At 41.3% G+C, this 25,384-nt stretch overlaps 2 protein-coding genes across 2 annotated transcripts in view; one reads left to right on the top strand and one right to left on the bottom strand.

The window, feature by feature from the left end:
* The first annotated feature begins 1,401 nt into the window (after positions 1–1,401).
* The window catches only part of LOC140940282 (tectonin beta-propeller repeat-containing protein 1-like), a 54,255-nt gene continuing 30,272 nt past the window's right edge, over positions 1,402–25,384 (top strand). The window contains exons 1-7 of the mRNA XM_073389209.1: positions 1,402–1,808; positions 7,063–7,209; positions 9,670–9,792; positions 10,299–10,421; positions 11,065–11,242; positions 12,949–13,064; positions 14,852–14,968. Coding sequence (XP_073245310.1) covers positions 1,530–1,808; positions 7,063–7,209; positions 9,670–9,792; positions 10,299–10,421; positions 11,065–11,242; positions 12,949–13,064; positions 14,852–14,968 — 1,083 coding nt within the window. The 5' untranslated portion in view covers positions 1,402–1,529. The remainder of the gene's footprint in view (positions 1,809–7,062; positions 7,210–9,669; positions 9,793–10,298; positions 10,422–11,064; positions 11,243–12,948; positions 13,065–14,851; positions 14,969–25,384) is intronic.
* Positions 18,427–23,185, bottom strand: LOC140940651 (uncharacterized). The gene is made up of 2 exons (XM_073389642.1): positions 21,718–23,185; positions 18,427–21,003 (listed from the first exon to the last, which is right to left on the bottom strand). The coding sequence occupies exons 1-2, from the start codon at positions 22,783–22,785 to the stop codon at positions 18,442–18,444; spliced, it is 3,630 nt and encodes a 1,209-aa protein (XP_073245743.1). The 5' UTR covers positions 22,786–23,185; the 3' UTR covers positions 18,427–18,441.

Genomic DNA, 25,384 nt, shown 5'->3' with positions numbered 1-25,384 from the left:
CAGTGACATCATCTCTGCTAGTTGTTTCACTAGTATTCTGAGCACACGACCTCCTGAAATCGCAACTATTAATCCCCAGCAAGAAAACCAGATTTTCACCATGGAAAATATAGTTCCCGCAAACATGAGCTCTACGGGAGTCTTGTTTTCCGATCCCCAAGACTCCACGCGGAGTCTTATTATAGGATTCATTACTTCTAGGGTATTTTCTGTTCAGCTGGCTTTCACCATCTGAGTCAAGCAACAGGGCTACTTCCAGATCTAGCTGCTGCTGGGTCGATAAAAAATAATTTTCTGTTTTGCGGCAATTTTTAGCGAGGCGTTAAAGTTTTTAAGGTCAAGTCACCCTAGACCGAACTTCCTAGATTGCTCGTTGAGGTAGGGAACATTTTCTTGTACGGTTAACTCTTTTTACCCTAGACATATTAAATTCTGCAAGCAGAATACTGCAACACTGATCGTACTACGTGAAAATTAACTCTGCAAGACATCCGACACCACACCGAAAGAACTCAAAACAGAGCGGGATTGTAGCTATAGACAGCTGTTTCGCCCTCTTTGGGGCTCGTGAGTATTTACGGTTAACGGTTAAAACTCTTCAATTTTTACGGCTACTGACTAAATTTTTGGCCGTTTTACGCCTATCGGTTAACCCCATAGAGACTCTCAGCTCTAGTGTGGACAGGGCCTAAGGCCCAGTTCAGACGTCGTGCTTCTGCCGTGCCGAACTAAATTCAGGAATTAAGTTCGACAAAAGCACGACAGAAGCACGACGTCTGAATCAAACTTTTGAATTAAGTTCGGCAAGCAATTAAGTTCGACAAGCGCTGCCGTGCTACACGGCTCTGCCACGGCAGCGATTCAAACGTCGTGCTTCTGCCGCCCTAAACAAAATTCATAAATATATTAATGCTGGCGAATTTTAATTTTGGCGAAATTGCGTTTCCACGGGGAGTTGGGAGAAGAATTGTTACGAGGCATCAGTAAATCCTGAATTTGGTTCAACTATGGCACGACGTCTGAATCAAAGTTGTTTTCCTGCCGTGCTACAGTCGAATCAAATTACCATTAAGTTCGGCACCGCAGAAGCAAGACGTCTGAACTGGGCCTAAGTTGTGCGTGAAACTCGAACCCCCTACTGTCCCAACCCCCCCTCCTACGCAGGCTACTCTCTCCCCGAAAAGGACTATTCTATGCGCTCTAAGGTACTCTTGAGGAAAATGAAAAGAAAAATGATGGAACTACTCATATCACAGAGTGAAAATGAAAATGTTTAGTTTTATAACTGAAACTGCGGTAGGACGTTTGTTGACCTGCGGAGTACACCAACCCCAGTATGCGCTTTCACTTTTTAGAGCAGTCCTGGGTTATGTTTGTGTTAAGGATCCGTTTCTCATTCATTTCCTCTGTAGGTATCAAATTTTACCTTTGTTCGAGGATGCTACACAAAAAGCATTTTGTATCCACTTACTTGAGCTCCTGCGGATTGTATCTTAACCTCACGACGCGGTTTTGAACTTTGCACAAAGATGGGAACCAGTCATTTATGGTTCATCGACCGAGACGGAAGAGTCTTCCTGTTTAATTTACGAGACAAATCCTGGCGCCATATCTCTACTCCCAAACTCGGATCAAGGAACTGTTTTAAGCGAATTTCAGCAGTAGAACAGTGCGCGTGGGCGATCAGCGCTAGCCAGCAGCCGTACCTGTTTGTTCACTCCACTGAACTACCGATCAGAGTGAAAGTACAAACATACGAGAATCAAAGATGGGGAATTTATGGAGGATGGAAAGCCACAGAGAAGTCGGTAAGACCCTTATTGCTCTTTTATGATTAAGTCTCTTAAGCTGCAGAGCCTGTGTATAAAAGTGGTACAGGCAATGGATTTCGGAGCTAGCACTTCGGAGTTCGAAGCTCGCCTATGCCACTTAATTTAGTCTCCTTTTTTATTTATTTGGAATCGAATGCTGTTATTCTGTAGAACTTTTGGCGACCGCAACCCACCCTCCCCTGCTTAGGGTTCCAATCAGGGCTCTAATATTCCTCAACAAGAAGACCAGTGCAGTAGTTTCACTTTCTTCAATGCAGGGGGTCTTCGCCGAGTATTCGCTTTGTAAACAGTCATGGAGGATTGAGGATTGCGACTGTAAGCTTTTACTGCCTTTGCTTTGATAATCGCGCAACCCCTGCACATCCCCGACAATAATATACAGAAGATTTAGGTTCAGAAATGTTTTTTGCTAAACCGAGTGTTATATTGTAGTCTTTGTATTCAGATTTTGGAAAAGGTATCTCGACGTTGTTAGTTTACCAGATTCAAGCAAGGATGAATTAGGATTTTAATCATAATCGAGACAAACGCAGTATAACCTTACCATGGAAATCCTCCATGATGCGCAACGTGGCGAAGACCCCCTGCGTTGAAGAAAGTGAAACCAATGTCTAAGTCTCCTTGCTGGAATATTGGAACCATAAGGAGGGTAGGGTGAGCTGCGTTCACCAAAACATATTCATAAGGAAAGTGACTGATATTGCATATACCTCCTACTTTTGCAATAATCATTCACATCCCCCACGTCCCTGTATTTAACGTCGCCGTCCCTGTCCCACACAACCCCGCATCCCATACTTGATGTCCCCAAGTCCTTCGTCTTGCTTCCCCAATTCCCAAGTCCCCATCCCACTTCTATACACAGCGTTAAAGCAGAGGACCAGTATTGACTGAAAGTGAAAACTTCCAATATCTTTCCCCAACTATATTTCTCTTGAACATTTTGGACCTAGTATTGTTCAGTTCTACTAATTTGGTCCCATATTCCTTTGGGTGGTTACTTTCATCCACTGATGAGCAGATTCAAGCTTTCATGTCGTTGATCACTAAGGGGTTGTAGTAGTCATAATTTGTACTGTTAGTGGCCTAGTCCCTACGCATTTTTGGTTCTTTCCAACTTGGATCCCCTTGTGATTGGAAATAATGTATCGGTCAAATCGAAGCCTCCCCCCCCTGGCAACCCCTCCAGGCGTTTGACTTTTTTAAAGATTATTGTTCAAATTCCCCCTCCCCGGAGCTAAAATGCCGTTCAAATGCCCCACACTAGGATCCATTCGGGTGATCAAATGCCCCTACTCTGGGGACATTTCACAGGTATAGAAGGACGGAAAAAACGCCTTCAAGTGTTGAACAAAATCTTAATAAATACAGCAAATAATTCACATTCAATATAATAAAAACTGAGAAACACTGTAGGTGTATGCAACATACAAAGCGTTCTATAAAAAAATCCAACCTACTGAGATCACTACATTCCATACATGCGATTTATGACTATTTCACTGATGTGCATCATAGCGGCACGTTATTAATAAACATACATGCGGGGCAGGCAGTGTGCGACAAACGCAGACTGCAGACTTGCATACTTGCAGGTAAACAAGGTAAACATTGTTGTGAAATGCTTTAAAAGATTCCCTATTCTAAATGTCTTCTAAAAATCTAGTTTAGGGAGAGGAAATCTGTTAGAGCATTTCACAACAATGTTTACCTCATTTACCTGCCAGTCTGTAAGTGTGCAGTCTATGTTTGTCGCACACCGCGTCCCTTCCATGATAGCTTGTCATGTGCAAAGCACTCAGAGATTTCACATGAAATTGAGACTACGGTTCAATTCCCCACCCCCTTCGCATGGGGTTCAAAGTACCCACCCCCTGGAAGACTCTGATAATCAAATTCCCTCCTCCCCGGGACGACAAAGGTGTCAAATGCGCAGGGTATGCCCGGGGGAGGGGGGGGATGTTGAAATGTTGAAGCTTCGATTTCCCTGATACATAATGTGACGTTACTATTATAAATAAATGCACCTCTCAGCGGCCATCCTGGTTATTGACCCTGGGGATTGACCCTTGGGACATACGTGAGCGTGGCATGGGATTTGTGATTTTCAACCATTAATATTACATAACCATTCTATAAAAGAAGTATTTTTAATAAAACAATAAGAAAATGTTATTGAAATTTGGAAGTGCCTTGGAATACTGTGCATTGTGACGTGAGCCTTTATCTGAACCAACTTTTGCCCCAGGGGGAACTTGTTTGTGGAGAAATGTTGTTCTTGGGTGGGGGGATTTGTAAACATTGTAGTGCAAATGCCTAGGGGTTCGTCAAGGGTGACTGCTGATAAAAGTGCATAAGAGAAACTTGAAGACCTCTTCGTGCCCTGATGAGTCAGCTGTACTGTAAGTAGTGAAGGCTAGCACTACAGGCTCTTATATTGGTTTATGTTTGGATGATACTTGGCCAAAGCTTAACCAATATACTCCATCAATCATTTCCGTCAACCACTGGTCAAGTGTTGTTTGAGTACTGGTTGATATATCTGCTATTACTTAGCGTCCTAGCAGGCCCTGGTTATTTTAGTTTAGGGTGAAGGGAGAAATTTATTACAATAGGAGAGGAGGCACTTGCTGCAGAGACCCTGGTTTCCCATTTATGCCCCCAATTTAATTTGTTTACTTGCATCAACTGTAGATTGAAAGCAGATCATCTAACAACATGAAATTGATATATGACCCGATGGAAAATAACCCTATGTATAAAGCAAACAATGCAAGTTTAAATTAGCAGCAAACATGCTTACGTCAGTCCTGTTCGTGCTTTCATTAACAAATATCTCTGCTCTATTTGTGTTAAAAAATGAGGGTTATTTTAATGAATTTGTAAAACTTATGTCTATCGCCACTTCAGCTGATGCTCATATGATGTGTTATACTTTCCTTTCTTTATTTCTCTTGAACAGTCTTGTTTTTCTTTCACCTCACAAGCTGACATTCCCGTAGAAGCAACCCCCCCCCCCTGCTTGATTAGCCTGCGTAGCAAGCATTTCCAATAGAATTATTGTGCAAAAGTTAGAGCGAGAGCAAAAAAAAAGGTGAAAGGGGAGGGGAAGGGGAGAAGAGGAAACGATTGCCTGCTAACCCCTCGATTCTGGAAAATGCCCCTTGATATTTCTCGGTTCGGTTCATTTGTAAATTGACAGTTTGTCAAAATAGAACTAACGAACAGATTACCCCTGGATTACCAGATTTGTAAAATTACTTTGTTCTTTAACAGAACATGTTCCAGGCGATTGCAAGAACCGTAATAAAAAAGGTTTACAATAAAAGAAAGTTAAAACTCTGAACAATTGCTGCAGAATTTCTTGTTTTTTGTTGTGTGGCTTTATCTCATCTGAAACCTAGACAAAATGTCAAAAATGATTTGTCCGGAACAATTCACTCCACCGGCTATAAGTTTTGCAGAGCAGCTGCTCTTCAGCCCGTGTCTCATGCGAAAAAAATGCGCGGAAACTCTTGCTACGCAGGCTACTGCTCGACCCCAAATTTTGCTTTGCAACGGTTGCAAAGCTGTTTCTGGTCTTTGGACACCAGTCAGTAGAACAAATAAGTGGAATATTTAAAACCTTTCTTTTGAACCTGTTATGAGATCTTTACCAAGGCCAAGATGGCACAATGCTTTTCATTGCGCCATCTTTGAACTAAACAATTCAAAAAGTCCCACCGCCATGCGCCATTGTCATCTGTTTCAGAAAACATGCCTCGAATTTCCACCAACTGACTAATAATGCATTGAGGTGACAGACTAATTCCCAAGAGTGAGTGGAATTCTACACACTGTCATAGAACTTAGAAAATGGAAAACTAGGGCCTTCAACCGCCACCTGATTGGCTCAGTTGGGAGAGCGCCGATCTGCTGAGTAGGAGGTCTGATAAGGACGAAAAACCATAGGTCCTGTCTCACAGCACTTACGCTTATCTGGTTCTTGTGGGACGTAAAAGAACCCACACCACTGTTCGCAAAAGAGTAGGGGACGTAGACCCCGGTGGTGGGCTCAACCTTCACACATCAGATCATATACATCATGGGATGGGTGGGTACAGTAAGCTCATAAATGACTGAGAGTGGCTGCCAGTGGCGCCTTTGTATGCCGACGTCAGAGCTTACTGTTCGCATGTTAAAATGTATTGTAAGAAGGCACGTCTGTTGTCCTCTCATACGGGGCTCTTCATTCATTCATTCATTCATTCATTCACTGCAGGCGACTCCTTTTCTCTTCGTGTGTTCTCCTCGTGAACTCTATAAAAACTCACCGAAAGAATAACCGGCACCTGCCAGGCAGGGTAGCCATTATGTCATAAACCAGGCAGCTGCTACTGATTAGACATCATTGATAGTCGAATAACAAACCATTTGTCTTTTGGGGATGGGCTCTCATTTGCTAGTTTTGCCAAGGTTGTCTGTGGGCGCTTATTTGGGAATGACATCTTGTTAGAGCGTAGGCAATATTATTGTTTGAGGAAAGATGGTAATGGAAAGTTATTGACCAAGAAGTAATATCAAGCTTCAGCCATATATTACAGGGCTGTCAGGGGACCAGTCCCCTGACTACTATTGTGACAGCAGCATGACCCCTCAGGCTGCTTTCAGAGGATATCTTTCATACATGAAGGATAAAAGACTGAATTATGGCACTATTACTTTACAAGCAAAAGATGAATCCAGAATAGTGCTTTACATGAGTTATAAGTAAAACAGCTCTGTAACCCATAGACCTTACCCTGGTGATACATATTTCTTTGTTGACCAGTTGAAAATTGTGTTTTATATTTTGCATGAATTAAAGCTGTGAAGGGGTAGTGACATCACTGGATGGCATTAATGCCCAGTGCTTTCAAATTTCTCTCTTGGGAGTGTGTGACTCAAGGAGATGCCTGAAATTCAGGCTAACCTTCTTCAAAATACAGTGTTATTTGATATCCTGTCTAATGTACATGTATCAAAAACAGCATGGTTGGAGCAATGTGAATTTTGAAGAGAGAAAGAGCACATAACAGGCCTTCATTTCTTTGAAGTGCTTTAATTATTGACAATTCTTAATGTTTCATATAGAAATGCGCATTTTATGTGTATTTATTTTTGCAAAAATATTACTTTAAATGTTTTTAATTATTGTCAATTCTCAATGTTTTAAATGGAAATCCACAACTTATGTGTATTATTCTTGCAGATATTGATGAAACACACAGATCGTTGGGGATGGAGCAGTAAAAATGGTAAACTACATTTACCCAAGGAATCTTTTCAGTTGCCATCTGTTGAGTGGATCTGGGAAGGTGACTGGTATATAGATCATGGAATTGAGGTGGACAATGAGGTACATGTAGATGTATTTTGCCATACTGAAACCTTTAAAACTAACTTTAAACTTTATTTTATGTAGAGGGGTGGAGGTTGGGGGGGGGGGGGGGGTAATTAACACTTTAAATAACTGATAAACCTGTGGCTCACTAAGTGTCCTCAACAGGAATTTGAGACACTTTCTAGATCACTTGGAATTTGGATACAGTCAGCTCTCTCTAAGATGAACACCTTCAGGACCGGCCTCTAGTGTCTGTCTTAGAGATATGTCAGGTTTATAGAGAGTCAAGGTAATGCGACTAATTATAAGAAAATAAAGCTGAACCTTTTGGCAATGTATACACATCGGTTTTACTTACTGTGCAAACAGTAAAAATCTGGAACAATGTAATAGAAAAGTGTTTTTGTGATTCTCCACGAGGTGTTTAGAATTGACAATAATGGTTTCAAGATTTGAGCTGTTTGAGATGAACTGTTTTTGGTATGTAAATTTCTTCCCCTAGTTGTAATTATTTTACTGTCATACAGAGCACCTACATTTCCTACTTCATAAATTAGCACTTTTTAAGTGTCAGTTGACAGTTTCAAAAGTGCCCATTGTCCATCTTAGAGAGGTGTCCGTCTCATAGAGAGTATTATTACAGTACAGTAAAATGACTGGAAAACAGCAGTGACCAACATCATGTCTACATCTTAGGAGGTGTCCATCTTAAAGAGGTGTTCATCAGGAAAGAGTTGACTGTATGTTGATTTTTGAGAAGAGGGGGAAACTGCAGTACGTGAAGAAAAACTTTTCAGATCATGCAGAGAAGAGTGCTAACAGCAAAATCTGATCCCAATAATGTTGTTGATGCCAGGATTCAAACCTGGTCCACATTGGTAGGATGCGAGTGCTCTGATCTTTGCACTAGGCAGCCTGCTTCCCCAAATCACTTCTCAAGATCCTTGCCTTGTTACAGAATTACACTTTATCATATGGCTGAATCCACGAGTGGGCATACCCGATCTTGCCCGCTCAGGATACCCTGCTTTGGTCTCATATGCTTGGTCAATAACACATATATATGTATTAAAGTTAGTAGCTGGAATTTGATCCTCCAGAAAAGAAATGTCCTGTATATACAGTGTGGGACTGTTGGTGACAGTGACAGTGTTAAAATGATGTAAGGAAGATCAAACCCAAAGTTTGAAGTTGTAGAAAGAAAGCTTGAAAAAATTCAGGTTTTTACGGGGCTGAGGTAAAGACAGACAATTTTTTTTTGGTGGAAATTTCATAGCCGCTCTTCTGATAGATTGTTTTAGTGGTAGGTCTCAGAAATCCGAGATAAACATCACGAAGGCTGCGTTCCCACGGCGCCAGTCAAATTTTCGACCGGTTTAAAAATTTGAGCGGACACTTAGTCACACGGAACCGCTCAATATTTTCGCTTTTTTCACACGTAATTTTGAACGGCTAAGCGTTTGAAGTTTTGTTCGGTTAAGGAACGTGAACGCACGAATTTTCAACCGGTCGAAAATATGTCAGGTGGCTGTCAAGGTTGTTTCCCTTGAACTTTTTTATGCTTTCTCAGCCTGGGACCTCGTAGCGGGGAAAAAGGGCGAATAACGGACTGAGGTAACCTATTTGAAGCCAATCTGTTACCTCAGCCATACCATGTATTTAGGACCCGTTTATATGGATAAAACCTATCATTAAAAAGAGCGCTGTTGTCAGCTCGTGGCTCGGGCAAAGGGGTCAACGGTTATCCATCTAAATGGGACCTTATTGCAGGCGGCAAGAGGGACCTGCAATGATAATCTTTAGTTTGCTGTTACGCATGCACGGCACGTACGTATATACCCAGCACCTAGCTTCGTTCGGACTTAAACTAAGAATGAATGGAATTCACAGGCACAGAACGCAATCTTATCTGAGGCGCGCGTTTTGACCCTCTATCTCTCCTAATTTTGAGCATCTATCACGCGAGTCTTACGCAAATCGCTTTGAGCAAAAGCGCTCGTCGATCGATGTCACCCGTAGTCTGTAACCTTTGGTTATTACTAGTTAAAGGGGCTGTGTCACGGCAGTCCAGTTCGTTTTGTTTAATTTTGCCAATTACTCGCCCTCAATCGCTATGGAACTTAAAGTAAGCAAAGAAATTACATGTAAATGACAAAATCAGAGATCCGAGACAAACAAATATGTCTCCTGAGCATTATGTTTGAAGTTGCAAGCAGCAGGAATCAACTTTGAAAAACTGTTAGGCTGAACAGTTTTCAAAAACCCTAACTTCAATCCGTTTCAGTCTTCCTCAGTTTTGCCCATCCGTGACACCTGTTGTTTCTGTTATGTTATTTTAACCTATCTTTAAAGTTTTAAGCGGTTATTTTTAATTTTCTCTTAATTTAACGGGCATTTTGTAATTTCCTAATTTGACTGAATTTCGTGACACAGGACTTTTAACAGTGTACGCTTTTTGTGTTTCATTTCCTTTAGGGATGGCAGTATGCGGTTGACTTTCCAGCAACTTACCGTCCAAAAAATTTCGCTTTGGCATGTGTACGAAGACGTTTATGGTCACGATGCTACAGATTCGATGGCTATGATCAGTGGATAAAGGTTGGCTGTCCCTGAAACGTCGCTTAAAAGTGAATTTGCACTGTTTTAATTGCTATTATTCCATTTTGTTTCAATTTTTTAAATATGGGCGAATTTTGTTGTAGTTTTCGCACTTAAGGACCGTATTCAGGTTTAGAAGAAGAAAGCAAAAATATTTATTTGTTTACGTCCTCCTTAAAAATCTCGTGTCGTTGTCGAGCACTGAAGGCTAAGAAAATGTTCAAAAAGCGTGATGCCGAAGCAAAATTATTTTTTGTTTTCTTATTAAACCTATTGCTTTTATGAAGTTCTCCTTGCCGTCACTGGTTTTGGTTGCGTAAACACCCTTACAGGCAAGGTGCGGAGGATTGAACTGTGAAGATTGCGTAACCACCCGTCTGGCACTCTTGATTCACGTGGGTTTCTTATAAATTGTACCCTTATCTCCCTAGCGTCTCTCTGTAAAGTTGAATATGTGACCGTGGGGTATGTGGGTACGAGATTAAGTAAGCATGTGATTGGTTTAGGTTCCTGGTTTGAGCGAGGACCCTGCTCAGCAGCCATTTCAAGATATCGCTGTGGGTGGTACAGCTATTCCCGGACAAGAGCCTGGTTACTTAGCTGTCTGGGCCGTCACGTTTCAAGGCAAGGTTGGTTGTATTTTGATTCTTCTCGCGCACATTCAGTGTGACACTGCTTTCGTTTGGTGAATAGTTGCCTGGAGAATTCCCACAGAGGCGACAGTAAAATGAAAGCGTCCCCTCTTCTGAAAAGAACCCTCTCTTCTTATCCTACCTATAAAGTAATCGCCTGGACGATAATTCCGCCTTTACCGTGTACATCATCCGCCGGCCGGTTAGCTCAATTGGATAAGCGCCTGTCTCCCGAGCGGGAGGTCGCGGGTTCATCCCCGGCCGGACCAACATTTAGGGTCTTAAATAAACTGAGGAGCCGGAATGTGCTGCCTTTGTTGTGACATCTACAAATGGTTAGCCATTCTAGTCTTTTTGGCTGAGGACGAAAAACCGTAGGCCCGTCTCACTGCTCTTTTACTGTTCTCATTCTTGTGCGACGTAAAAGAACCGATACTGCCGTCCGTAAACAGTAAAGGCGTAGTCCTCGGTGGTGTGGTACAACCTTTTATGGGTTGGGTGGATATTGAAGGGTTTGATATTCAATGGAAACGTAAGTCCTGTTTCATCCCCTGCCACCGTATTGAGTCACGGTGGTAAATTCAAGAAAGATAAAGATCGTTATAAATTCCTAACGTTTTCCTGGCCTCTTGTTATTCAGGTTGTATACCGATCAGGAATATCAGAAAAGTGTCCTGAGGGTGATAAGTGGTTCGAGATTCCCTCCCCACAAGTAAGCATCACGCAGCTTTCTGTGAGCCCGTCAGGGGTAGTATGGGGAGTCACCTGGGAGGGTGTGGCTGTTGTACGCAGTGGAGTCACTTGCTATGAACCCTTTGGTGAGTAGTGGCCACTTAAGGAACGAGAAGGAACGGAAGACTTCTGGGACTGTTACTGGGGACCGGAGAGGGGGGGGGGGGGGGGGGGTTGGGGGCGGAAAAGGACCATTAGCTGTCCGGCGCATCCCCATCTAGTAGCGATCCCAGGAAAAAATAGCGGGACACATTTTGCTCCAGTTCCCTCTCGTTTCTTTAATGGCGAATTCAGGCGAGTTGTTCCTCGAGAGCCGGCCTTATTTTCTCGAAGTAGTCAGAGACCCTCTGTGCGAGAGGTTGGGAGTTCGATTCCGACGTATGGCTTCAACCGGGGCGAGGCACTCCCTTATTTGGCCTAAACGGGTATGCCGCTGAATAGGCTATGGTTTTCTGGGTCTTGGATCTTGAACAGGGTGTCTTTTTGGAGTAAAAAGCTTTAAAAAAAAAGCTTTTCCCAAAAATACCTAATTCGTTAATGAATCGGGTCATCAAGAGTTATGAAATGAACGATTTTTTTTTCTTAAACAGGGTCAGAGTTTGAAGGCCTTGGTGGCCGCGGGCGCCTCAAATCCTTGTTTCCATTACTTTCTTTCCCGTGTAGCTTTAAGTAGATTTTGACACCAGTAAAATGGAGCACCGTCGGCCTTAGGTGTGGTAGGACCTGATTAGCCGGGCTGGTCCGCTTTGCCGAGATGACTTTTATCCCGTTATTACCCCATCTCGATAACAGCTAAACAGGCTGGCTGGGTTGTTATGTAATGACAAGTATGATTTTTGATGCATTTAGTTAACGTGACGCAATCTAGGTAAAGTCAGCCAACCCGGCAAACTAGGCCTGTCCACCTCAAGTAATTAAGCCCTTAGGTAATCCGGTTCACACTATACTAGGAGCCGCGTAATCGGCTCCTGACTACACCGGATACCTCTTGCGCTGATACGTAAACCATACCAGATAGGGCTTCTATTCACACATAAGAATGGTTATTTTGGCGCGATTTCTTTGACGGAGCAAAGGTACGCCGCACCGTTCTTGAAGGTGGATCGTCACCAAAAGTAAATAAGTAGGAGCGAGGACTGGAACCTACTGAGACGAAAAAATATTCAGAAGTAAGGACTGGAATTAAGTCCACAAAGCGCTCTTCGCCAATCGCCCTGGCACGATGTTCGATGCGTGTGAACGCCTTGTTTCAGTTCTGTAACGTCGCCGTTTATACTGTACGGATAGCTTTCCATGTCGACACGAAAAGCTATGCGGTAGAGATAATGACTATTTCGAGCTACCGACATTATGACATATATACCTTATCGAATACAGCGCGCCATTTTGAAATGGCTATGTAGGACACATGTATTTGTCCACTTTCGTACTAACGCAATGAGCCAAATGGCGAATTCGTAGGAAAGATAGCAAAATGCTAATCATGAGCTGTTTGATTAAATGACCTTTTTTATGTCAGAAACTTGAAAGTCGTTTAGACGCATTTAACGTCTGAGACGTTATAGTCGACTGGTGTAAAAACGGAACGCAGAAAAGTAGACGACAAAAAAGACACAGCAATGTCTTTTTCCAGTCGTCTCCGGACGAGTTGCCGCGTAAATGCGTCCCAGTTAATTTAAGACGTCCCCTTCTTTTACTAGATGCAATTAAGTCTTATATTTAAACGTCGCCTTACGTTAAATGCGTTTGGCTTAACAAAAACGGCCAACATGTTTGTGAATTTTGATTAAAGGGACAACGTGGGAGAAAGTTGCTTCACCAGACGTGCCACAAGAACTGGGTCCTTGTCGCTTGCTGCAAGTGTCTGCTGGACTGAACAGCGTTTGGGCTCTCACAAAGGATGGACAGGTACACACCTTAAAACGCTTTTCACGTCATGCGAAAAAATCGTTACAATTCAGCCATGTATATTTGCGTTATTGACCAAGCGTGAGGTCAAGATGCTGAGTCAAAAGATTGAACTTCCGAGCGAGTAGAATAGGTCCATCTGCCTGCTCGGGTAGTCAATCAGAACCAAGTTTGGCTTCGTCTTGCGCGCTGTTGTAGTCAACCATGAAATTTTTCGCGATTATTTCAACTCGTCCATTCCTCAAAGTGGGGAAATACGCTGGAGCCGAAGAGAGAGCCAGAGGGGTAGAGTACATTTATCCCCTAACCGTACACGTTTAAAGTGTACTTTAAAATTGGTCATTTCGCGTCGTAGCTGTGTAAGGAAGGCGAAGTAAGAGCGTGATGCACGTGCAGAATTGTTGTTTTGCTCACTTACGTATTGCTTTTTTGACGTTTTCGTTTGCGTCTTCGTCATAGTTTCGGCACTTTCCGTTTATAATCAGAAAATGGATGGTTAGAAATTCACTGTTAATCAGCAGTGTTGAGCTAGATCAATGTATCCATAAATAGTATGCACAGTAGTGATAAGTTTTTAGGGAGAACTCGCGAGAAAAGCCTTTGTCATTTTCAAAACGCTCTTCCTGGCCGGCAAGTTCTGACTTTTAGTAAGAAATTTATTGGTGCATTGGTTTTAACACTCTAAAGTCTTGTGGCGCTGTTCCTCCTGTAGTGACTTTTAAAATGATAGTCTGTTTACTTCTAGTTTATCGTTTACGTGATACAATACTATCTACCGTAACAAGCTCCAAAGTCTAGGGCGTCAAGCTGTCGTTTCCACCAGCCGAGATCTTGCTAAGCCGTCCAGCCTGCTTTCTCGTATAAACACAATGACAATTTTATGAGACAAGGGACCAAGCCAGCGCGGGTAAAGTGGGCCAGCCGGGCTAGCTCAACTCATATTAACAGGCCCTTAGTTAATAGAACAGTAGATTTTCGTCTTAACACTTTTTTTGCGTCAGTCAGTTTAAATGGCACTCTCTTGCTTTCTTTAGAACATCTGAAGCAGATTCGAGGACGTTTTACGTTTGCTTCCAGGCCCTTAAATGATAAGGACATATGTCCGAGTATGTAACAACTGTAGCCGAACAAACCAGAAAAGTTGATGGGCATCATTATATTGACGTGCAATTCTATGCAAATAAAATGGAAAGAGTAATTTTTACTCACCGGTGAAATAGGTACAGTTGAACCTCTCCAGAACGGCTACCTTGGGGACAGAAGAACGTGGCCCTTGTAGAGAGGTCTCCGTTGAGAGAGGTTTTATAAACAAGAGTCAATGTATAGACTGCCCGCCAAAAAAAAGGCTGTCACAAAGAGATGGTCGGTGTGGAAAGGTGGCCGTTAGTGGAGGTTCGACTGTTGTACGTACTATTATGAAATTAATTCCGTTGTCTTCTTTTTGTAGCTATTTCGTAGGTAGTATAGTAGGGATGTTTTACTCCTTTTTTGAAGTGAAATCTCGTTAATTTGAAGTGGAATACATTAAAAAATCAATGACTTCATAGGTGTTAATGTATTCCACTTCAAACTTCAAAAAGGAGCAAAACAACCTTTCTATACTACTTTGGTATCAGTTGTTATAACTGTTGTTAAATCGTTAGCTACAAAGTGATTGCTTGATATTTGATTCGTCCGATCATCACGTCCGACCACAGATAGGATTTCATTGTACGTGGGTAGAGTTTCCGTCGGACATTGTCCGATGTCTGTCTATTATTGCAGCTCTGTCTTTGATTTCTGTGCAGGTTTGGTTTAGGAAAGGTCTGTCAAGAGCAAATGGCCAAGAAAATGCGGTAACTGGATCAAAGTGGGTGGAAATGGTCGGAAAATTTTCTCTTATTACTGTTGGATTGAACGATCAGGTTAGTACTTTATGTATACCGATGCAGACGACATGGCAGCAGGGAGAACGGAAACACCGCTAGAGACTTTAAGCAACCAGGACGGCGACGGAGTTGGGGACGCCCCTTTCAAAGTGGGTGGTTTCTTGGTGTTGCGGACGTGTGCAATCACAAAATGACGTCATACAAAAGATTGAAAAAGCACTGAACAATACAGGCACCACAACACAAAAGCGAACCCACAATGGTTTCCGCAACACTAAGAAACACCCACAAAGTGCATGCGCATTCTTTGAAGATTAATAGTGGTTATTCCAACAGGCTCAATTGGTTAAATGAAGGCGGGTTTTCCTGGAGTTGAATTTTTAAGGAGCATACCAAAGTTAAAAAATAGGAAGAAAATTTTGTCGTCGAGTGTTTTCACGTCCTCTATAATACGTCACACTGGAAAGTTTCACGTCGTAGTCGTGCAGTGTCGGCGGAGAAATGTCAAAAAAGCGTGATGCATCTGAAGAGTTGTTGTTTGGTAATAGGTGCGTTTGTACTAGACCTGTTCCCCAAAGCTGCCCTTGCGGAAATGACTGGGTTTGGGTTCACCTTAGGTTTTGATTTCTTTCATGTTTGCGGTTACACAGTAATAATAATAATAATAATAATAATAATAATAATAATAATAATAATAATAATAATAATAATAATAATAATAATAATAATTTAATATTTATATTGCGCAAAATACATGTAAATATGATCAAATGCTTTGGTTTCCTATTAACCCATAGAACCAACGTCGAGAACTGTCATGGGTAATTCTTTCGTTCCAATTTCCCCGAGGCAATTTTTCCATAGGGAATTCGGTCACACAAAAAATTGCTTCCCCGTGGGTAAGAGCCATTTGCCTGTGGGTAAAACTGCTAGTGTGACCGCACCTTATTAAACCGATTGCTTTCCTCGTTGCCGTCGCCGTCGTGGTTGCTTAAACTCCCCTCTATTAATATAAATTTTGGTATTCTCCAATCAGTCAGTGTAAGACGAAGACTGCGGACTGCGGACTGTAGACTGTGGACCAGGGGTAAGATGTAGACTGCGTGTAAATTGCAGACTGCAGAAGTTTTAAACATTTGTGCTCCTTCTTCTCCAAATAGCTAGCTGGCACATTCGCCAGAAGTATTATTTAACATCCGAACAGCTAAAGTGTGCGGACCTTGATTTGCTTTTTTTTTTTATAGACGGTTATCCAGCAGAACATCTTTCTTTGTCGTTGGAATGATTTACTCCCTTTTTGATCGCCGTTATTCTTTCTGTACAGTAGCTTTTATTTAAGTGTAAACATCGTGGTGTTGTACCAATTCACGGTCACGTGTATCGAAAACTTGGAGCGTGAGGTCTCTAGAACGGAGAAAAGGTTCCAAGATTGCGATTGTGTTTTCGGGTCGTCGACGACGTTGAATGGATTTGTGAAAGCAGATGTCAAGTAAGTGATCGTTTACATGCATTTGTGGGATTTTTTTGCCCTTTAACTCTTCCGCGACTACAGTTTATGCTCGGTCTACATTTTACCCCAGTCAGCAGTCCTCATTCTGCATTTTGCACCCAGCCTGCGTTTTACTCTCAGTCTGCAGTCTGCATTTTACACTCAGTCAGCGTTTTACCCGTGGTCCGCAGTCTGCAGTCCACAGTCCACAATCTGCGTCTAACACCGGCCGATTCTCCAATCGCGATTATTTCGACTCGCTGAAACTGCCATTTATAGGAAATGTTTCGTAGTTGAATTCCCAGTGGCCTCACACATGTTTAGAAAAAAAAATGGTCATTTATATTTGGTGTTTACGTTCTCCATGAGACGTTAAGTAAAGAAATTTCGCTCGTTAGCAGTGTTGTGACAGTAAGGTAGTAAAAAAAAAGTGTAATGCATGAGCAGAGTTGTTGTTCTGCTTATTAAACCTATCATTTTTCTTCGTTATCTTCGCTATTTTATTTGGAGGAGCAGGAACTGAAAGAAGTGTTGTCATGCGTTGTTTTCCCATTCTTTGAAAGTTTATTTTTATTGTCTCTAACCTTTCTCAACTTTCTAAAATGAATTTAAGTTTAATAAATGAGCAAAAGCGCTTTGAGCCTTTAACACTCTCAAACAGTATCTCTTCCAATCTTTCGATTAGTAATACTTCAAACCGTCTTTTGCAGACAATCTGACTGGCAATTACTTGAAATTATTTAACGTCAATTAAAGGGGACTTACTTGAAATTTTTAAGAGGGACTACTGGCATGAGCCCGCTGAGGCGTCTCCTACTTGTCTTATTCAAAAACTGATTTGCAATAGGCAGCTTTCGGTATATTAAAATTCAGCATGATAGCGAGTCTTAGAGGACACAAGCAAAGAAAATGAATAAACATGAAGAATCATGATTTATTCATTTTCTTTGTTTGTGTCCTTTAAGACTCGCTATCATGCTGAATTTTAATATATCGAAAGTTGCCTGTTAAAAAGTTATTAGAAAATATAAAGTCATTTATTTATTTCACACTTAACATTTCCTTGCTAAAAATGGTAAATATGACTAGGCGGCGCTTTGTTTGAGCACTTAATGTTCTTCGATAAACAATTTCTTTTTCAAGTTTAAAATGTCGGGACCGTGTTCAACTGTGCTTACACTGATATATACATTTTATATGTACATTATGTGATCTTGTTGTTTAGAATTGTCTTTGAGTTATCGCTTGATTTACTTATCACGTGGTTTAATGTTCAATTTATCGATCGCCGCCTTGTAGGGAGAAACGTTTGCATTCACCAGTCACTTCTTGGACTTGGTCACTCGCCGAAAATGAGGCTGCGCTTCGGGACTGAGTTTCGTGACTTCCTGCTCTGAAAAATAAAAGTAATAATGATAAACAATAGCGTTCCTGAATTTTCTCATCCGAACACGCCCTCCACCTCTTAAGAAAATCTTTCTCCTTTCTTAACAACTCAATATTACGGCTAAATATTCACTGATAAACATGACTACTTTGAGACTTAGCATCCCAAATTCCAAATTGGGTACAGTTAGTCAGTCTTTTATACGCATTTTAATTTTAGTCAGCATTTTTTTCCTAGTCAGTAGTGTGCAATTTGAAATAATGTCCACGTCAAATGAGGCCCTATAGAAACTTTGTCATACCTGCAGACATATAGCGAGGAATGATAAACGTCTAGCCATTATCATTAACTAATTATTGCAGACTACAAGAGCAACTTTGTGGTTGTGATAGTGGCTTTATGTGCCAATCAAAACAAAAAATTGAATAAATAAAATACAAGCTTCTCCTCTAAGGGAACGTCTTTTCATTTAAGCGCAAAAATGTGGTTTTGTCTACGGAGTTGAAAGTAACCAAGGGCTAGTGCAGTTGAAATGATAAAACCAAACGTTTTTCTTCTAACTGGGCACGACCCAGCACCACAGTTAGTCAGCTGAGCCGGGACTGGACCATCTTCAAGTCCAACCTAGGGATGTCAATAAATGTCTACTAACCTTAACGTTTGAAAATCCAATGTCACGTTATCTCCAATCAGCATAAAAGGAGCCCATTGTTCAACGTCAGAGAAGCCGTTTTCTCTCATCCACTTCATTACCTGGTGAAGAGATTCACTGGCACTTTCCCCACGAACAAGGTGCTCGTAGAAACGACTCATAAACTGCATTGTCGCTTCGTCGTCTATGGCCCACAGTGCCACCAACACTGACCGTGCACCGGAACCTAAAAATGCTCGAGCAGTACCAACCACTCCCTCCGTCTTGATCTGTCCTTTTGCACTGTGACAACAGCTTAGGACTACCAGTTTTGCTCGCAGTCTAACTTGTGAAATGTCAGCCATTGTCAATAAGTAGTCTTCTTCTTGAGGTTTCCTATCAGTAAGAGGTGGAGGGGCAAGAACAATTTCTCCCCTTTCGGCATCGCCGTGACAAGCTAAATGTATCAGAGATACTGAATTTATGTTTTGAAGGACCGCCTTCTTTGTTGCCTGCTTTCCTAGCAGAGGTTGAATGCCGAGATGTTTTTCAATCATCTCTACTTCGTCGCCTGCAAAAGGCAGCCTCGATATTTGCTGAAGATTTCCCTTGTAAAGCACCTCACCCACATCAGGGTCCCCTACTATCAGTGCACCAGTGTGGCTGTGATAATCTGCTGGACTGTCCTGAATCATCTTGAGAGTTGTCAAAGAGGGAATGATGCGAATCCTGAAAGACTCGGATAAATACTTTCCTTTTTCGTCCTTTAACGCTGCAAATGGAACTGTGAAAAGCAAGCGATCAGGAACAATGATGATTTCGGGTTTATCAAGCAGTTCAGCTACAGGAGCGATGATCATTTTGTAACCATCGGCAAAAGTAAGGATGTGCTGCTGGTCGTCTTCACCCTCTTCTACAAGGCGGGACACTGTGAGACTATTTTCTTGAGATGACTTGCGCTTTTGGTGTGAGAAATCATTTGAAGGAAACCAGGATCGATCTTCGCATTGCTCCGGAGCTAAGCACTGTACCTTTCTGTAAATCTCGCTGGAAAAAACGTCAGCCACTCTGCTTGCTGATCGTTTGCCAGCGAAACAGTCATTGACGTTTTTGTGTCGCAAAATTAATTGGTGGTCTGCTTTAACAACAAACAAATTAATACAGTCCTCATAGTATGAAATGTAAAGACAAACACAGTTGTTTTCTTTCTTCATGATTCTCTGAATACCATCCCATGCCTGTGGACAGACTGATATTTCGTTTTGTGTGGAGTATTGGGCTGACATCAAGTCTGCTAGGGCTCTGCCTCGTCCAATTTCCTCTGTGTAAAGACCTACGTAAGGATTCCCAGTAAGACAAAGCAACTGACTCATAAGTCCATAGTAACTACTGGTCTTGTCAAAATACGATATCTTGAATTGGTCCTGATCTTTCAGAAAACGGCGAATAACTTCTCTGTTGTTGATGCTTGCAAAGAAATGTGATTTAGCTTCATGTGTGTTGTCGTTTATCGTGCAATATGAAATAGTTAAGTGGGTTATTAACTCTCGTTCTATCTCCCCAATGTCTTTATATATTGCGAGTTCTCTTTCTAAATAGTCTTTAGTCTTGACGACATGTTCTCTGCAAAACTGAAGTGCTAGAAGTCCATACCATTTTGCTTCTGTTTTCCTGTCGCCGATTTTTTCGGAGATTTCAATTGCTTTTTCTAAATATTCTTTAGCCTGGCCAAATTCTCCACGAATTTGAAAGATTACTCCTAGGTCTCCGTAGCATGTGGCTTCTGTTTTTCTGTCACCAACTTTTTTCGCGAATGTAAGTGCTCTTTCCAGGTATTCTTTAGCCTTAGTATATTTGTTGAGAGACTTAAAGACTTTTCCTAGGTTTGCATAGCATACGACTTCTGTTTTCCTGTCGCCAATTTCTTGTGCGATTGCGAGGGCTTTTTCAGAATATTCTTTAGCCTTGACATACTCACTGAGACAATGGAAGACTCCCCCTAGGCTTACATAGCCTCTTGCTTCTGTTTCCCTGTGGCCAATTTTTTCAGCGATTGCAAGTGCTTTTTCTTGACATTCTTTAGCCTTAACATATTCACCGAGAGAATGAAATACCATTCCTAGGTTTACATGGCACTGGGCTTCTGTTCCCCTGTCGCCAATTTTTTCTGCCATCGGTAATGCTTTTTCTTGATATTCTTTAGCCTTGACATATTCACCGAGAGAGTGAAAGACTCTTCCTAGGATTACATAGCATTTGGCTTCTGTTTCCCTGTCGCCACTTCTTTCAGTGATTGAGCGTGCTTTTCTAAGGTATTCTTTAGCCTTTGCATATTCACAGAGAGACTGAGCGATACTTCCTAGGTTTACATAGCATATGGCTTCTGTTTTCGTGGTGCCAATTTTTTCTGCGATTTCAAGCGCTTTTTCTTGATATGTTTTAGCCTGGTCGTATTCACCGAGAGACTGAAAGACAACTCCTAGGTTTCCATAGCGTTCGCCTTCTGTTTCCCTGTCGCCAATTTTTTCCCCTATCGCTATTGCTTTGTTGAGGTACTTTTTGGCCTTGTCATATTCAGCAAGAAACCAAGAGATACATCCTGGGTTTAAACAGCATTTGGCTTCTGTTTCTCTGTCGCCAATCTGTTCTGCTATTGCAAGTGCTTTTTCTTGATGTTCTTTAGCCTTGTTATATTCACAGAGGCCCTCGAAGACTCTTGCTCGGTTTACATAGCATTTCGCTTCTGTCTCCCGGTCTCCAATTTTTCTAGCGATTGTAAGTGCTTTTTCTTGATAGTCTTTAGCACTATCATATTCCCCGAGAAAAGGGTAGATACATCCTAGGTTCACATAGCACTTAACTACTGTTTGGCTGTCGCCAGTTTTTTCGGCGATTGAAAGTGCCTTTTCTTGAAATGTTTTAGCCTTGACATATTCACCGAGTGACTGAAATATGTTTCCTTGGATAACAAAGCATTTTGCTTCTGTTTCCTTGTCGCCAAATGTTTTTGCGATCGTAAGTGCCTTCTCTTGGTATTCCTTAGCTTTGTCATATTCAGAGGTACATATACATGCTAGGTTTATATAGCATTCGGCTTCTGTTTCCCTGTTGCAGGTTTTTTCTGCAATTGCAAGTGCTTTTTCTTGATACTCTTGAGCCTTGACATTTTCACCGAAAAAATTAAAGACTTTTCCTAGTTTTAGGTAACATGCGGCCTCTGTTTTTTTGTCACCATTTTTTTCTGCCATTGCAAGTAGTTTCTCGAGATATTCTTTAGCCTTTACGAATTCACCAAGGGACTGAAAGACTCTTCCTAGGTTTTCATAGCATGCTGCTTCTGTTTCCCTGTCGCCAATTTTTTCTGCTAACGCAAGTGCTTTTTGGAGACGTTCATTGGCCCTGGAATATTCACAGAGGCACTGAGAGATAGTTCCTAGGTGTGCGTAGCATTTGACTTGTGTTTCCTTGCTGTCAATTTTTAGTGCGATTGCAAGGGCTTTTTCTTGACATTGTTCAGCCTTGTCATATTCATGGAGAGACCGAAAGATACTTCCTAGGTTTACACAGCATTTAGCTTCTATTTCCTTGTCGTCGATCGTTTGTGCAATCGCAAGTGCCTTTTCTTGATATTCTTTAGCCTTGGCATGTTCACCAAGAGACTGAAGGATACTTCCTTGGATATCATAGCATTTGGCTTCTGTTTCCCTATCGCCAATTTTTTCTGCGATTGCTATTGCTGTCTCCTGATATTCTTTAGCCTTGACATATTCACCAAGAAACTGAACGGTAATTCCCAGGTTTCCATAGCAGTTGGCTTCTATTTCTCTATCGCCAATGTTTTCTGCGATTGCAAGTGCTTTTTCTTGACATTCTTTAGCCTTGACATATTCACCGAGAGACACAAAGATTCTTCCTAGGGTTACATAGCATCGTACTTCCACTTCTTTTTCTCCAGTCTCTATCCCAATGCTAATTGCTTTCAAGCAAAGCTCTTTTGCCTTACCGTACTCACGTTGGCATTTATATGATTCCGCCATGAAACAAATTACTTTTCCTTCTAATGTTTTGTTGCCAGTCTCTCTTGAAATGGCGAGAAGCCTTTTGCCACATTTGATTACATTCCTGTGATCCTTAATAAGACGGTACGCTTTAGACATCTGTACATATACCGTTAAATAAGTGCGCCTAACAAACTCCTTTTCATATTTTAGTGCTTTGTGGCCGAGAAGAAGTAAATGTTCTTTGCATAACTCGATGGATTTATGAACACGATTTGTGTTAAGGAGGTACAAAGAAACAAAAACTGTGACCTTGATGGCCCACATAACCTCTTCTATGCTGTACATGACAATATTTTAAGAGCTGAAAAAAAGACAAAAAAAAAAGAAAAGATAAAGAACGTAGACTAGACGAAAAAAAACTGAAATAATGTACAGTTGATTAAATCAATACTTGATCGAAATACCTTCGTGATCGCCTTATCATCATCATTAATTTTATAGTAGTGTCGTGAATGAAATTTTAAAAATGGAATCCTTTTTTTAAAGACGTCGCTGAAAATGATACATAATTATCGATGGCCAACTTTATCGTTCTTCAGAAAAAGTTCCGTCTTTATGCGGGTTTGCGTAGCGTTTAAAAGGAAAAATACAGCAAGGCTTTTATTGCATGTTTTAAGTAAAATGCCGATTGGTGCAGGTGAAGCCGGAAGTTTAAATAAATCGCTTGCTTGAGTTAAATATTGGGACTCTCAATCACTCATTCACCTGATAAACGAAACATTTTGTTAAAAAAAAAGCTAAATATTTGAAAGTAGGCTAAGAAACAGCCGACATAACGTAACGCCGCAACTGGTTTCCCCAACAAATGACGTCTGAGGAACGAGCGCAGAAATTCCATACTGATGACGCGTCACTATCCAGATCTGGGTAGTGCTTCTGATTGGTTGAATATTTTTTTCATCCAAATAGAAGAGGGTGTCTTATTTATTCATTTTTTATCAGAAGCAACACTCAGATCTGCGTAGTGAAGCGTTAGCTAACCTGAGATAACGCACTATTTTTGTTTCGCTTTGTAAATAACATTCCGGCGGGCAAGGCAAAACGAAAAGAGAACCTGATACAAACCTTCTACGAAATGTCTATCGCCCACTTTTTTGATTGATTGACGTTTGCCGAATCTGCCAACCAAAATTACTTTCGTTGCATGATTTTTAGTATGCAAATTTTTCATACGTGGGAAAATGCAGAAAATAGCTTTTATTTTTTTTACAACTAAAAATAAAACAGCACAGTTACATTTAACTTCTTGCGAGATTAAAGCAGATCTTGAAGGTTATTTTTGTGGGCGTAGAAGGTAAAACGTTTTCGAAAAGACGGCGACACGAGTTTTAACATTTTGGCTAGGTGTGCTCGATTTTTAAAATAATGAAATTTCTATTTTTCTTATTGTTCCCCGATTTTCACTTCATGAGTCAGAACAAACCAAACGAGTTCTCAAGTGCATTTAATTTAGTCCTGTGAGTACACTTGCAATTTGCGAATTTACTAAAAACAACCGCCTAGGAAAATATATTTTTCTGTAAATCCAGGTTAATACTATCTGCCTCTTTTGATAGACGAAACGACAATACTAAAACTACATGCGCAACGAAGCTATAAACAAAATGATAAACAACTATTACAAACACACTTTGTAGTTCGGTTGTGTTGTTGTTTGATGCAGTTCTGAAAAGCTCGCTAAATTTAATAACCTAAATTAGCAAACAGCCAACGAGCGAGGACAACAGTTTTTCTGGTTACTTTTTTACAAAAAGCGAAGGCAAACAACAAGTCTGTTACCTTACAACTATAACACTGGCTTTTAAATAATGCCTACAAAAATTCCTTGAACAGCGATGCGATATTTTTCGTCTAATACTTCACAGTTGGCGATTGAGGTTTCTTTGGCAGTGAGCCTCAGCTTGCATACCCCGTTCAGAGAAGTCATTCCCGACTAAACTTTCAAATGAAACCAGTTCTAAGATGGACAGTATTTCGACTTGCAGTCGTTTGTTGGTAAATCAAAACGCACTTTGTTCGACGTTCGAGGTCAACAACCTGCAGAGGGATTAGGCTCCGCGACACACTCACAACAGTTCCGTAAGTAGGCCACTTCCGAGTTCCACAACCTTTCTTGTGAAAATGAGTTTTATTTTCATGAGATTGAAAAATAATTTTCATATCAAAGGCTGAGCACGTACCCTCGTTTTGAAACAGAGGCCCGGGGGGACTCAGAAATGGCCTATTAAGCAAATCCTGAGAGGATATGGACAACATCTGAATTTTCTGAATTTCCATGGCACATATTAAGGTATATTTTCCAACCGGAAGACCGTAAAACAATAAAAAAGACAGCAAAATCCTTCTCTCCGCTCACGGCGGATCATTCGCGAAAACAACCACGCGAGGAATAATAGCTTTCAACTTCCGTTGATTCCAATAGTCAATCAGATCCTGTGGCAGCCAAAATCGGCCCCAGTAAGCATAAACGTGAGAGTTTGTATCGGGCGCAATTTTAGCGGGATTACGTAAGAGAGAATGTATTAGAATTCGCTAAAATTACCTGATCCCAGTTTGAGCGTTAGCTGTAGGTAATTTCTGCGGTCGTTCCTTAGACGGCATGACGCGGGGAGAGCAGTGGTGGCGTCCCGAAATGTCCGCTGTTTATACACGCTAAATTTTACGTTAAAAACCACTTGTCAACAGTATTGTTTAAATTGTTATGCGATGCAAAAATGTAATCATTGACAACAAGCTTTTGAGAAGAAAACTGGCGTGGCGAAATGTAATGGAAAACTACAAAATCTAGTTTCAGAGAGTAAAAATGGAAAACAAGACTAAAAACAGCATGATATGTCGAATCAACAGTGCGTAAAAGGCAGATTGAAGATCAATTCGAAAAACT

This window comes from Porites lutea, chromosome 6 (genome assembly GCF_958299795.1).
Source record: "Porites lutea chromosome 6, jaPorLute2.1, whole genome shotgun sequence".
Classification (NCBI taxonomy): Eukaryota; Metazoa; Cnidaria; class Anthozoa; order Scleractinia; family Poritidae; genus Porites; species Porites lutea.
The sequence above is the reverse complement of the archived record's forward strand: the minus strand, read 5'-3'. Positions and strand labels throughout refer to the sequence as shown.